Source organism: Myripristis murdjan, chromosome 15 (assembly GCF_902150065.1).
Source record: "Myripristis murdjan chromosome 15, fMyrMur1.1, whole genome shotgun sequence".
NCBI lineage: Eukaryota > Metazoa > Chordata > Actinopteri > Holocentriformes > Holocentridae > Myripristis > Myripristis murdjan.
Genome location: NC_043994.1, coordinates 14215685 through 14229554, shown reverse-complemented (window position 1 = coordinate 14229554; position 13870 = coordinate 14215685). Strand labels below are relative to the sequence as shown.

General features: G+C 43.2%; 1 protein-coding gene across 1 annotated transcript in view; it reads left to right on the top strand.

Moving 5' to 3' along the window:
* Positions 1-2504: 2504 nt before the first annotated feature.
* The window catches only part of ank3a (ankyrin 3a), a 126121-nt gene continuing 114755 nt past the window's right edge, over positions 2505-13870 (top strand). The window contains exon 1 of the mRNA XM_030070316.1: positions 2505-2767. Within this exon, the coding sequence (XP_029926176.1) occupies positions 2699-2767 (69 nt within the window). The 5' untranslated portion in view covers positions 2505-2698. The remainder of the gene's footprint in view (positions 2768-13870) is intronic.

The following is a 13870-nucleotide window of genomic DNA, read 5'->3' as shown; positions in this document are numbered from 1 at the left end:
TTCAGGTTATTAATAAAAATGGTTTTATTTTTTCATATATCAAACATCAAACCAATCTGGCAACACTGAGTGCAGTCAGCCTGCTGCTAAACCTGAGAAAGAGTTAGCTAAAATGATGTCTTTTTTCAAAAGAATGTGCATTAACTAAAAGTTTTGGGGTTTGTTTGGGCTGCATTTTTTCAGAATGTGAGTTAGCTATAAATGTAATTGCCGTGGCCTTATAGACATGCATTATCCATTTAAACAGCACAATCATATCTCTCTCTCCCTCTCGCTATATATGTATATATGTATTCATAGATAGATAGATAGATAGATAGATAGATAGATGTAGTATTATAGTACCACCATGAATAGATTCAAACACTTATATTGCACATTAGCTGTCACTCAAGATTAACTGCTCCTGACAGTGCAATTTTTTCCAGAAATCTCAGTTTGTCCAGAAATTTCCGCACCTGGAAAAAGGTTGTTCAGTCACTGATGCTGATCAATAATCCCATCAACCCTTGCAGACGTATCATGGTCATTTTGTGCCAACAGGTAGTAAAAACCCGTCTTATTGGCCCTTTAATTTTCATGGCAGGGTCTTGGAGAGTAATTTCTGCTGTTAAAAAAACAATGTTGTGTGCTGCTACCGAGGGTGGTGGCAGCACAGGGGCGACTGTCAGAAAACAGCGGGGTAGTGATGGCATACTGTACGTCCCATCAGGAGAGAGGGAGCGACATTTAGCAGCAACAGATCTCCAGCATAAAGAACATGTTGTTTAGAGTCCACTGAACGGGAGCAGTCAAAACAAACCCTCTGTCTCTCTCTCTCCTTCTCTCTCTCTCTCTCTCTCACTCTCTCTCCCTCTCTCTCTCTATCACTCTCTCTCTCACCCTGTTGGTTTATTCTCTCCTCTTTTTGATGTCTCCCTCTGATCCTTGTTTTCCATTAGTTCTTTCACTTGTTCTCTCATCCTCTCCGTCCCTCTCTGTGGTTGTCTGTTTCACTGATATCACGCTGTTTGTCACCCTCCCTCGCTCCTTTCCATCCCGCGCTGTCATTTTCTCTATCCTCTCTGTCTGTGTATTCGTCTCCTCTCCCTCTCACCCACCCTCTTGTTCCTCTTTGCCTTTCTCATCTTTTTCCCTCTTTCATTTGCTCTCCTCCTGCCTTATCAGCTAGATATTGGTGAAACGGTAGCTTGTTGAGGTTGGGAAGGCATGGTCTTTCGCTGCCAAGTGTCTCCACAAGTGCATTTTAATGATTATTGGCTGGATGTTTGGATATTTTTGCCTATTTTGTACTTATCACTCATTCCCTTCCCTGTTTCCAGCACTACCCCTGCCCCTCCACTCCCATTTTGACTCACAGTTTCTCACTCTCGCTTTCCCTTTATCTGCCTGTCTCTCTGTCTGTCTCTCTCTCTCTTGCTCTCTCTCACACACACCTCGTCCAGCCCAGTCAGATAGTCAGTCAGTCAGTGCAGGGTGCTGTTCTGTTCTGTTCCAGTTTCCAGTAAGCTGATCCTGCTGGCAGAGCCTAGTGGGGAGACTTCCTTTTCTGGAAGGACCTGATGCATCGTGTTAATGATCCTCTCTCTCTCTCTCTCTCTCTCTCTCTCTCTCTCTCTCTCTCTCTCTCTCTCTCTCTCTCTCTCTCTCCCTCCCTCTCTCTCCCTCTGTCCGTCTGTCTCTCTCTCTTCACTGCCGGCCTGTCAGAGAGCGTCTCATTTTATATCACAGCGCCTGGTCAGGCAGCAACAGCAGACTCTTCCTCGTCCAGCGGGGAGAAAAAAGGGAGAAACACCCGGCCAGCAGAGTGAAGCGCCCACTGATCACGAGTCTCTGTCTCTCTTCTCTTCCTAGCTGTCTCACTCTCTCGCTGTGTGGATCACGCCTCCCTCCTCCCTGTCTCTGCCTTACACTCTTGCTTTTTCTTTGTCTTTCCCTAACACCAGCAACACCATTTCTCTCTCTCTCTCTCTCTCCCCCACTAACTGACTCACCCTGTTTTCTCTCCTCTTTTTTACTGTCTCTCTTTCTGCCTTTGTGCGCCTGTCTCTCTCTCTCTGTCTCTCTCTCTCTGTTGGGAGAGTGTCTCCAGTGTCCAGCTCCAGGTAGGCAGCACCACATCGAGCCAGGAATATACACTCCTTCATTCTACCTTTTTCTCTCTCTCTCTCTCTCTCCCTCTTTCTCTATTTCTGTTTCTCTCCTCCTGTCTTCATCATATATATCACCATCCTCCTCCTCTTCCTCCTCCTCGCTCTCTACTCTCCTCCTGCCTCCACACCCTGCTTCTGAGTGCGCTGGAGAGAGGCGCCGATTGCGCACGGCTAAGGCAGCAAGTGGGAGTGGACCTCGGTGAGCGTGTTTGCCGCTGTGTGTGTGTGTGTGTGAGCGTGGCCAGCCAGGGAGAGGAGGGAGGGAGAAAGAGAGAGACAGAGTGAGAGAGAGAGAGAGAGAGAGAGAGAGAGAGGGAGAGCATCAGCCCAGTCCTCCCAGTCTCTGCTCTCTTCACACACACACACCACACACTCCCACTCTGCATGGAACAATCCTTCCCTCTCTGCTTCTAAATGGACTTTTCTGTGGCAACGTTTCACCAGTGAAGACAGCAGCTGCCGCCGCTGCCGCCCTGCTCCACAAGCTCCTACATGCTGGATTAAAAAAGTGAGGAGAGGAGAGGAACAGGCGGAGATCTCCGAACATGAGTGAGGAAGCTAAGGAGAAAGCAGGTGGAGGGAAAGCAGCCCATCGCAAAAAGAAAGGCAAAAAGGTATGTAAAGAAAGAGAGAGAGCGAGAGTGAGAGAGAGAGAGAGAGAGAGCGTTCTTTGTCTTTGTGTGCCCAGTTGTTGCTTGGGTTTGACAAGAGCCTTTTTTCTAGGTGTTGGATAAGCTGAGCTTGATGGGTGAGGTTTTGGGGAACCCAAAAACAAGCTGTCAGTGTTTGTATGAGACCGTTGTTTATTGTTTTTTTTTTTTTTTTAACTGAATTCTATTTGTTTGTATTTGTTTGTTTTTTTTTTTTTTTTATTCCAATCAATCCTTCATCTTGATTTATGAGACCTATATAAGAAGTAGGCCTGTGTTTTTGTAACAGTCTTGTTACAGAGTCAATAAAGCCTACACCACCGCTCGGGTGTTTTTACATTTCTCCCGTGTGATTGTGTTCCGCATACTAGCATGTGGTTTTGAAACGGAGGGGAGACATTTGTTTGGATTCACCTGGAATGCTACCACAGCCCATTGTATCGCCGCCTGTCACTCACCAGTTGTTATGATTCTGACTTTGCGACTGGTTGGTCTGGTTGTTTTGCTCTGGCTGATTGGCTGGGGAAGCGGAGGCATGTAAAGTAGAGAGCGTGTATAATGGGAGGCAGGGGGATGTCCTCAGGGGTTCGGGTGGGGGCAGCAGAATGCACGCACCGCACAAGCATCTGCTCCTGTAGTGCCCTGCTCCTTCACAGCTGTGTGTGTGTGTGTGTGTGCGTACACATGTGTGGACATGTATATGTACGTGAGCTGATGCTGTGCTCTTGTTATCCCCAGGGGACGCTGTTATGCCTTTCAATTAAAGGTGTTTGGAGGCTCAGAGCAGTGTATTTACCTCATGAGGTGGAATTTCTGTGTATGTGTGTTTGTGTGTTTAGTGTATCTCCGGTTATGGCACACATTTCAACGGCTTGTGTGTGTATCCTTGGTTTGTAAGCAATACTTAAGCACTGTTGTGGCCCGCTCCCTTGCCCCCCCATATGCTGCTTTGTCAGTGGGGTTAGCCCATGATAAATGGGTTTTTGAGGCAAAAGCCACTGATCTTACACACACACACACACACACACACACACACACACACACATACACGCTCACACACTCACACAGAGGTTTTTCCAGAGCTTTTGGCCTGGGCTCGGGCTAAAGCCGCGGTGGAGGTGGCTCTTGAGATCAGGGATTTGTAGGACAGGAGGAAAGACCACAGCAGGTTAGCACAATTCTGCTGCTATTATTTCTTCCTCGTTGAGTGAATGTGTTATTGTTATGGAAATGTATTCTACTTTCCCGTGAATTGGTCTATTGTTGCTGTAATGTTTGATACCCTCACCTGTAAATCATACGCTGCCAGTTTGTTTCCTCAACCACAGCAACAGAACTGATGTTCAAGCTTACACAAATGACATTTCAGTCGTTAAACGGTGTCTAATGGCGTAGCGCCTCCATAAATATGCGTAAAAATAGGAGCAAAAACAAACTAAGCCAGTATCTAAAAACCAAACTGATAGAGCTGTTCTGGCAAGCCAACATAAACGCTAAAACAAACAAACAAACAAAAGATTTTTAAAAAACGATTTTCTTTGTTGAGACCCGGAACAAAAATTATTTTGAATTTGTTGAAAACACAGTGTTTACCCTATGTGTGAACCTACCTTTACAGTGCATACTTTGAATGAGATTTTGGTGTGAAATTCTTAATTTAAATATCAGATTGGAGCATCTCACCGTTACAAGCATTTAATTCTTCCCAACACGCTCCCTGTCCCAAAGAATTTAGATAAAGGAGGCTGAATTGAATGCACCAATGGGATTATCGCTAAGGCCTCAAGTTCTCTCCATTTGTATGTTTCCCCCCAACAGGCGCTGACCCATTATCTCCGTCACACAAGCTCCAGAGTGTAGCCATGAAACTGAAAATACCCCGGAAAAATAATGCATATTAACACTCTCTTTATATTTTGTCTGTTTGTTGTGTGCGTATTTATATGTCTGTGTCTGTGGGTGTGTGTGTGTGTGTGTGCGTGCGAGCTTGTGTAAGTATGTGTGTGAGTGCCAGATAAGTATGCCAGATGTGTTAATGATTGTAGTCATGGCAACTAGTTTCTGTTCTGAGCGAAGGATGTCGAGGGCGAGAGAGGGAGAGAGAGAGAGAGAGAGAGAGAGAGAGAGAGAGAGGCAGGAGAGAGAGACAAGAGAAAGAGAGAGAGAGACGGAAGAGGGGGTGTACTGGTGAACTTGGTGGCCAGAACAGAAATATATTTTTCATGAGCCAGCTGCTGTGAAGGGGGAAGCTCAAGGATACAATCACATATCTTTGGATTCAAGGCCCCAGACGTCTCCCGATTATGACGGGAGTGTAAATCAATGCCAACCCTAATATTGTGTTTACCTTGTTGCCAGTGTCTGTGCATATCTGTGTGTGTGTGTGTGTGTATTTCCATGTGTGGATTTACGTCTAGCATGCCTGCCTCTGTGCATTTCTGTGTGAGTGTGTGTAGCACTTTGATCTTTCCACAAATGCTCTATGATCTTGCAGAGGCTTAATGATAAGAATTTGATGTAGTGATAGAAATAATGAGGTTTACGTAACTCATCACAAAAACACCACGCGCAAAAATCACTCGCACAGACAGCGCCGCTTCATACCTTCCCACCACAAAGCGGTTGTTGTTTGTTAGGCCGTCCAGTAATGTTGTGTTTAAGGAGCATGTGCTTCAGAGCCTGATGTTAGTTAATATGTGATTTGCTGTATTTTAGCAAATTTTAGTGTGGTTCCTTCAGTTTGTTAACCCTAGACAATAGCACACAGAAATAAAAAAGAGAAATCTGTAGGCACGCAAAACCCTAAGGGGCTCATAAAAATCACCTCCCTAATCTGAATAATTAAAACTAGCCTATATTCAAAAAAATTCAACCATTTACCAGCAACAAAATGCCTCCAAATCTAAAATAAATTTTCCTGGTGCAGAAACGTATGAACCATTCCACAGATCTTATATGTGTATATGCAGTAAATCTACTGAAGCAGCAACTGGCAGTGAGTAAAGTGAGATGTAGGTGGGTGTGGATCATCAAAGCATCTGGTGTGAACGTGTGAATTCAGTTCCACTTAAAATGCACAGTGCAAAAGATACAGTTTTGGTTGATGCATTTATTTTCTTAAAGATATATTTACGCTGATGATGGACAGTTGTTGAAAGTGTGGTGCTAAAGGTAAATTTTGCCTGCTTTTAGTGGCTTATAAATAAATCTCCACTGCAAAATATTGACTTTCTGATATAGTTTTTGACTGAGATGCTGACAGGTGAAGTACCAAGAAAGACTATACTTTTCCGTGAGTTTATGTTTCCTCAAAATAAACCAGACACTTTTACTGCTAAGGCGCTGCTGTGCTGTGTGTTCACATTTTAGGCGATTGCTGCCTCAGTTTGGATGGGAATGATGGTGTTTCTGTCAAATAAACCAAAGCAGACCTGTTTTGCAGAGTGTTCGTCAAAGACACTGATGAATGGAGACAGTTGAGAAATGTTGAACCACGGAAACGCTGAAATTCTGTCACAAAGTCGACACCCCTGATCATCTGTGTTGTTTTCTCACGCAGTGTACACTCACAGTGTATTCTACTACTGCTACACTGTGATTTCTTCCACCCAATCTAGAAAGTGAGACAGGGAGCTCATATAGTCGTTGGATGTAACTGTAACAGACCTGTAGTCAAAAGCCGACTTATCTGATCACAGGCTCAGACTCAACCTTTAATGTGAAATCTGTCATTGCACTGTAGTTGAGTCAAAAAAAAAGATTGCTTCTTTTCGTTTTCACCATCCTTCCACTTTTGACTCCATATATCTCTCTTCTGATGGATGCCCATGTTGTCTTCCTCCTAACGAGACAGGCAGCCAGCGAGGCAGCCAGCAAGCCGGGGCAGCTCTGTTCTTTGTCTTGGTGGAGAAACCCTGCCAGAGACTGAGGGGCCAGCCGGCCGGCGTCTAGAGGATTGGTGAAATAAGCTGTTCTGTGACAGAGCCTTCAAAGAGAAATGGCACATCACATCCCCCAGATAACAGCAGGGCACTGGTGAATGTGCTGATTGAAGATGGATGTGCGTTTTTGTGTGTGTGAGAAAGAGAGAGTGTGTTGTAGACACTGCTGGCCAACAAAGCCCTGCTTTTGGTTTTCAGATTAGGCTAATGGACTTGGCACAGAGCACATCCTTAAGAGGGATAGGTTATGCTTCACGGCCTGTTGCGATAGCATGCACAGAGGAAATTTGTGTGCATTAGGGCCAGACAGATATATTGTAATTGAAGAACCAGTGTGAGGGTCAATATTGGCCACAGCATTTCACCAATATATTGCAGTTTCTAGGATACTGAAATGATCACATAAGCCTGTAATTTCTCTAATAAATTCACACACACAGACTAGAAGTCATTCTAAGGTCACACTTGGAAAACTCTGTTTTAGATTTCTATTTTATACTGGAAAAAGCATATGGTTGTGACTAGGGTTTGACCAATATGTTTTTTAGACCAATACTGATTACAGCATTTTTTTTTTAACTGAAGCTGAAAGCAATACCTGATATTTTGTGCCAGTTTTCAGTATTTGAAATTTGATAATTTTATGGTAAACATAAACAATAACACTATTATTAGGATAGATATCTTTTTAATTAAATGTCCGGCACAAAGAAAATGAGCAAAGAGAGTAATGCAAATGCAATATAAAAAGATGGGATGAGATAGGGTCAAACAATATTAAAAATCTTAAAAAAAAAAAAGAAAAAGATATCACAGAGCATATCACAGAGATAAGACATGGGCATGCCAATATCCGATATTCAAAAAAGGCAGGCTGTGGTCAGATATATCAGTAAGTTGATAAATTGGTCTGACCCTGTTTGTGACTTCTCCTGATTTCTGTTGTAGAGCCATATTTGAGAGTGTTATACAAGACAGTTACCTCTCACTCTGCCACACACACTCAGAAACACTAAAGGTAAACAAACTGAGCCTGAACATTGATATTGGTAGCAAGCCAAAAAATCTTGCCACCTCCAATTCTCCATACACCGTCCTCTCGACATCCCCGTCTCTGAAGAGCAGGTGCAGCATGGAAATGTGGTTCCTTATATAAACCTTTATGCGCACACACACACACACACACACACACACACACACACACACTGTGGAGGTGTATGTAAGTGCCCAGTATGCGTGTTCCCTTGGTATCTGTATAAATATCTGTATGTGTATGTGTGTGTGTGTGTGTGTGTATCTGAGTGTGTGCGGGTGGGTGTATTCCTGCGGCTCCTGTGCGGATGTGTGTTTGCATCTCGGCAGGGCGGTAGGCGTCACAGGGCCCGGGCACAGCTGCACGCCCTGGGGAGAGGGCAGAGGGATCAGCTTGTCAGAGCTCCATCACTCTCAGATGAACTGTCTCCCTCTCTCTGTTTTTCTCCACTCTCTACTAAGGCAGGGAAGGGAAGGGAGGAGAGGGGGTATGCAGGAGAAAGGGATGAGGTGAAAAAGAAGGAGTGGAGCCAGGGGAGAGGGGGAGAGATGGAGAAATGGACTGTGGAGAGGGAGGTGAAGCAGAGAGGGGTGAAAAGACAGACTGAGACAGAGAGGTGTGAACGAGGTGTGAGCTGGAGAGCAAGGGGAAGGAGAGATGGAGGAGAGAAGAAAGTGTGAAGGAAGAGTCTCTCTCTTTATTCTGCTGTCTCTCTCTCTCTCTGTAGATCTCCAAGCTGCTATTAGGGAGGTTTATAATTCCTCATTGTACATTTGGCTGACTTATTGACTCCTTTACTGACCGGTTCACCAGGCAGACTAGTTAGTTGACTGAACGCCTGGTTGGTTAAATCACAAGCGAGCCGACTGGATACAAACCTGAGGCAGCTGGTGCTGTCAAACAGGCACATGCATGTAGATTACAGATCTTCTGATATTGATATTTCAGGGCCAATACCGACATTGATTATTAGTAATCCAGGACACTAATAACCGATATGTAGGGCCGATATTAATTTGTAGTAAATTAAAAAATTGCAGTGTCCAGTCAATGCTAATACAAACCTTGCTTTGAATTGATAAATGTTTAAGTAACATTTTTATACTACTGAAAAATTTGCAAAAAATTACAAGAAAATTAGCAGAAAATGACTCCCCTGAATAAATAAAATAAAATAAAATAAAATAAAGAAATTACAAGAAAACTTTATTTATATTATAAAAATTAGATATTTTAACGTTTTAAATTTTTTTTTAGATATTATCGTGTTAAAATATATTTAAATATTTGTGAAAGTCTTTCATATATCTTTCATATAATAGATCTAGTGAAATTCAAATGAAAATTGTATCATATTGGCCATCATGTAAATCAATTACGATACCAATTATTACAAAAATTATGAGCATTGGCTCCCATAATTGTCCACAGCTGATAATTGGTCAGTCCCTTATGTAGATGTGATTGAACAGGAACACATACACACAAACGTATGGCTGCATGATATTGACAATCATATTAAGAATTTTTTTCCTGAATATTGCAGTTTCAGGAAAAAATTCAAATTCCGAATAAGACCCCTGGCATATGCCTGTTCTAACCAGAATATTGTGCCATGTAAACACCTTAATTGGAAAATGCCCCGTACCGGAATATTCAGTTACGTCTGCGCATGCTCGATTCGCAAGGAATCCTGGGGCGTCTTTGTTGCTGTGGTTACTGCAAGCGGGGAGAACGACATGGCGAACAGCAGCGAGAGCCAGCATTTTTGGAGTGAGGAGGAGACTGCAGTCTGCCTTCAGCTAATGAAAGACTTAAATATCATGGAGTATGTGATGGGAGAAAATACAGAAATAGTGACAGCTTCTTCTTCTTCTTCTTCTTCTTCTTCTTCTTCTTCTTCTTCTTCTTCTTCTTCTTCTGTATTTCTGGCAGACCAGATGCCTATACGCGTACTTCTGCCCCCCGTGGCTGAGTGTCGCATTACATAGTGGAATACGCCGAAACACGGGAACATGCCAAGTAACATGTAAACGATTCCAGTTGCCACAGCGCAGTTACCTTAACCAGAATATTGACCCGAACCCGAATATGGTGTGCATGTAAACCTAGTCATCATCAGTTAAAAATAGTTATTTGCTTTGTGTATTTGCTGTGTGATTCAGCTACACACAAACACACAAAAAAAAATGGAGTAATCAATAGACTTATCACAAAATATACCAAGTATACCGTTGTTTGTTTGTTATTTTGTGTATCCAGGCACTTTTCCCCAAGCCTATTATAGCACACCAAGGTTGTTGATTACTCAAAAAAAATTCTTTTACTTGCATTTAGTGGCAGCACTAGCACATAACGTGTATAATTATTTCACCCCTGAGTGCCATTATAACATTTTCCAATGCTGCCTTTTGTTTCAGTTCAATTTATAGGCCAGAAATATGGCTCAGCATCACAATATCATGTTTAGGAGTTCATTTCCAGCAGCTACTGCGTTGATAAAATAATCGCAGCCTCTTGTGATCTGGAAATTGGAGTAGCTCGTGTTGCAATTGTTGATATTTTTGAGGAATTGTGCAGACAAAGAGCACATGTAGAAATAGACAGACTTTTGTCTTGCCCTCACTAATAAGGCAGCTGGGCCAGACGTAATGAACAGGCAAACCCGACAAGAGCTCACCACTCATCCCTCTTTCCATCCATCGCTCCGTCAGCCTGTCCTCACTTCCTGCCTCCATCAACAAAACCGAGCAATTTGGAGAAACGCCCTAGTGAGTTTTCATGTTCAGCTGCCATACAAATCAATACCAATGAGAGCCCAACACAGTATATAAAATGAGTTTCTCTCTGTGTGGAAGGGCTGCGGCCATTATTAGGCTGCTGTCAGGTTTCAGAATCCTTGTGCCAGTGAAACACATTCAGAAACTCTTGATATAATTTCTAAAATGAATGGGCTTCAACCTGAAAAGAAAACTCTTTTTCCAGAGGCCTTTTTAGACATATTTGCTATTTATCAAAATGCAGCAAAAATTGGACAGTCAATTCATGCAGCGAAACACTGCTGACTATCAAATCTAAATGCAGAGAGGCAAAGAAAAGGCCCCATAATTTCAAACTGTCCAGCCTGCTGACCCAGACTCGGGCTGCTTTGACACCATCACAATGTATTAATGTTTGCCTTCATATCCAATCTCCACTGTTTTTTTCCTCTGCTGGCAGTACTTTCTGCCTGAACCCCGCAGTCTCTTCCGTTTCCCACAGCTCGCTCCGGAAGGATCTTTACATCTCTCCCCGTTGTGCGCTTTCCATTCCTCTTCCCTCGTTCCCTCTCCTCTTCAAAGGACTCAAGAGTGGGAGTCATTAACAGAGAGCAAGAGGGAGAGAAAAAAAAGAGATAGTCTCAGAGAGGAAAGAGTCAAGAGCCGAATAGAGAGTTGCACCGTGGGATGTAGAAACCCCTTTTATCGAGTTTGGGATCCTCCTTAAGCTCTCCTGGCTCGGCGTTGCTATGGCAACTGTTAAATGCTACAGAGCAGAATAACAAAAGCATTTGTTCTCTACCAAAAGCAATAACAGAGGTTTATTCTGAGACTGGGCTCTCCGTGTTGTCTGCAAATATTGTTGTGGCCGCAGTATTTTGCCTCATCTCTCAATTACTGAGTGTCAGTGTTGTCGCTTTTAATTGAGCATTCTCTGTTAAAAACAAAACCACATGTTAGAATGTCAAGAGGTGCAATCTTTAGCCACAACTCTGCTGGTAAATTATTCAAAGTCAGTGGTTGTTTTATTATACCTAACTGCAGAATCCATGCAAAGTTGCGCTGATGGGTTGTTTTGCACAAATATGTTCACATGAAAATTTGTTACTGCTAAAATGGCTGTAATAAGTTGTTAACAAGGCTTATGTCATCATGCAGAGAAGAGTACATCCAATCCATTGTGTGAGAAGTGACAAAGATAGCACTATTTCCATACTAACTCCTACACTAGAACAGCAAGGAATAACACTTGGTCACATGAGGTGAACGTGATCTGTCTTCTGTTTTATTGTTTTTATTCTTAATATATTTGTACAGCATGCAGTGGTGGCTGGATACTAATTGCTTTTTATTAGAGATCAGTGAACCTACCTGGTGCTGGACAGTGTTAGGGAAAATAAATCCAGTATGCCTTGCTTTACAGCCAATTTGTAATTTAAAACACAATTTAAGACATCAAAAGCTGCCTGCATCCTCCTTCACTGGCCCGTTGGTTCTCAGGTGTTGTTTAAATGAGCCAGATGAACTGTGATGTATTGTGGGATCAGTAATACATCCACAGTGGAGCAGAGCCAGATGGCTCTCCCCAACTTCCTCTGTGGGATGAAGAGTGAACGCTTGTTGATGAATAGAAAAGGGTTAGGTGATAGTGAAGTAAGATGAAGAATGAGCTGTGTAATTCCAGTCATGGGGGGGAAGTTGGAGTCTTTCTCGAAAAGGCTGTGTTGCTATCTTTCTCCTGGCACTTAGCTCTGAGATGCACTTAACAGCAGGGGCTGGCTTCCGCTGAAATTCAAAATGTCTGAGAAAGAACCAGAGCTGATGCTGTGTCTTGAAATGTAGAGAGAAGCTTGTCAGTGGTGATATAGCCACTATTTTCTCCGAAACCTCTAGTTTCCTTGATTTGTGGAGAGCATTCATTCTTTCCATAACACAAAATTTCAAAGGCTCTGTTGGATGAATCCTAATGATGGAGGGGTCTGGCCCCCCCACGACAGAAAAAAAAAAAAAGTTAAGTTAGTGTTTCCTCTGAATGGAGGGCCAAAGTGTCTTTGAGCAAGACACTGAATGCTGTAAGAGCGCAGTGCTGTAGCTGACCCTGCATATTCCCCTGTGGGGATCAATAAATCATAAGGTTGTAACTGCTATTAACACAGTTGCATGCATATCACATTTTGCATTATTAACAGCGGGGTTCCCATCAGCCTTCAGCAGGGGTTCCACTGTGATTGGATGTGTGTGTTCCCTCAAAGTGTCATGCTTTTTCCCAGACTCTGGGGCAACCCGATCAGCAGGGCTCTTGAAACAGTGGAGGGAAAAAGTGGAGGGTGTGTGTATGTTGGGGAGAAATGCACTTTAAATACTCCTCTTTTCAGATTTTAAATCAGGTTTGATGGCAGCATAGCATGAGCCCTGAGGCAACATCACCTGGGCTAGATGGCAGTGCTGGGAAAGAGTGGGGAGAGGGAGGAATAAGGAGCCAGAGGATGATGGAATAGAGACAGGAGAAGATTGGAGGAGCAGCATCTTCAAAAGGGAGCAACACAAAACGAGTGACAGCAGGTGAAGCCACAGGCAATTATCAGATGTTAAGCAAAAAGCAAGAGGGGAAAGACTGGGAGGAGAGGAGCTGGAGAGGCAATTGGAGAGGCGGATGTGTATAATAAGGATGTAAGCCAGTGAATGCTCACATGAACACCTAAAAAAAACTCCTGTAGGCATGCATGAGATCCACATTCCCTGGGGCTTCTGTGACAGAGTGATCTCTAATGTTACTGGCACAGTTTTGTCTATTGCAATGTTATGTAATACTCTAGAATTTGTCTCCTCCACGCTGCTGGAGTACGAAAGTATAACTATCTGTCAAGTTTCAGTGTGAGGACAAAAAATGTGCAACTCATCTCTTCTTCTCCCGCTGTCTGTGTCCTACTCTTTCTCCCTTCTCTCTCTCCCTCTCTTTCCCTGTCACAACTATTACAGTGCAAGAGCCTAACATATGAGAACTTGGTTGATATTGATATTGATAACTCAATCTCTGCTGCAGACAGACCAATGTGATTTAGATCTTATAATATTCTCTGGTACTTAAGGAGGGGGTAAAAAGTGCCTGTCCTCCTGTCATAATTTATAGTGTTTGTCTGGTCTACCGTTTTTCCCAGAGCCATTTTAGACTTTTGCTGAGCCAGTCCCTTAATCTAAAGCTGTCTTTGGTCTGGGCATACATATACACATGCACTTACACACATGCAGGGGCAAGTAAAGTAAGTAGGAGGCACAGGAGTGCATGCGCAAAAACACAAGCAAAGTTTAATCTTTTAATTGAGTGATAAACAGA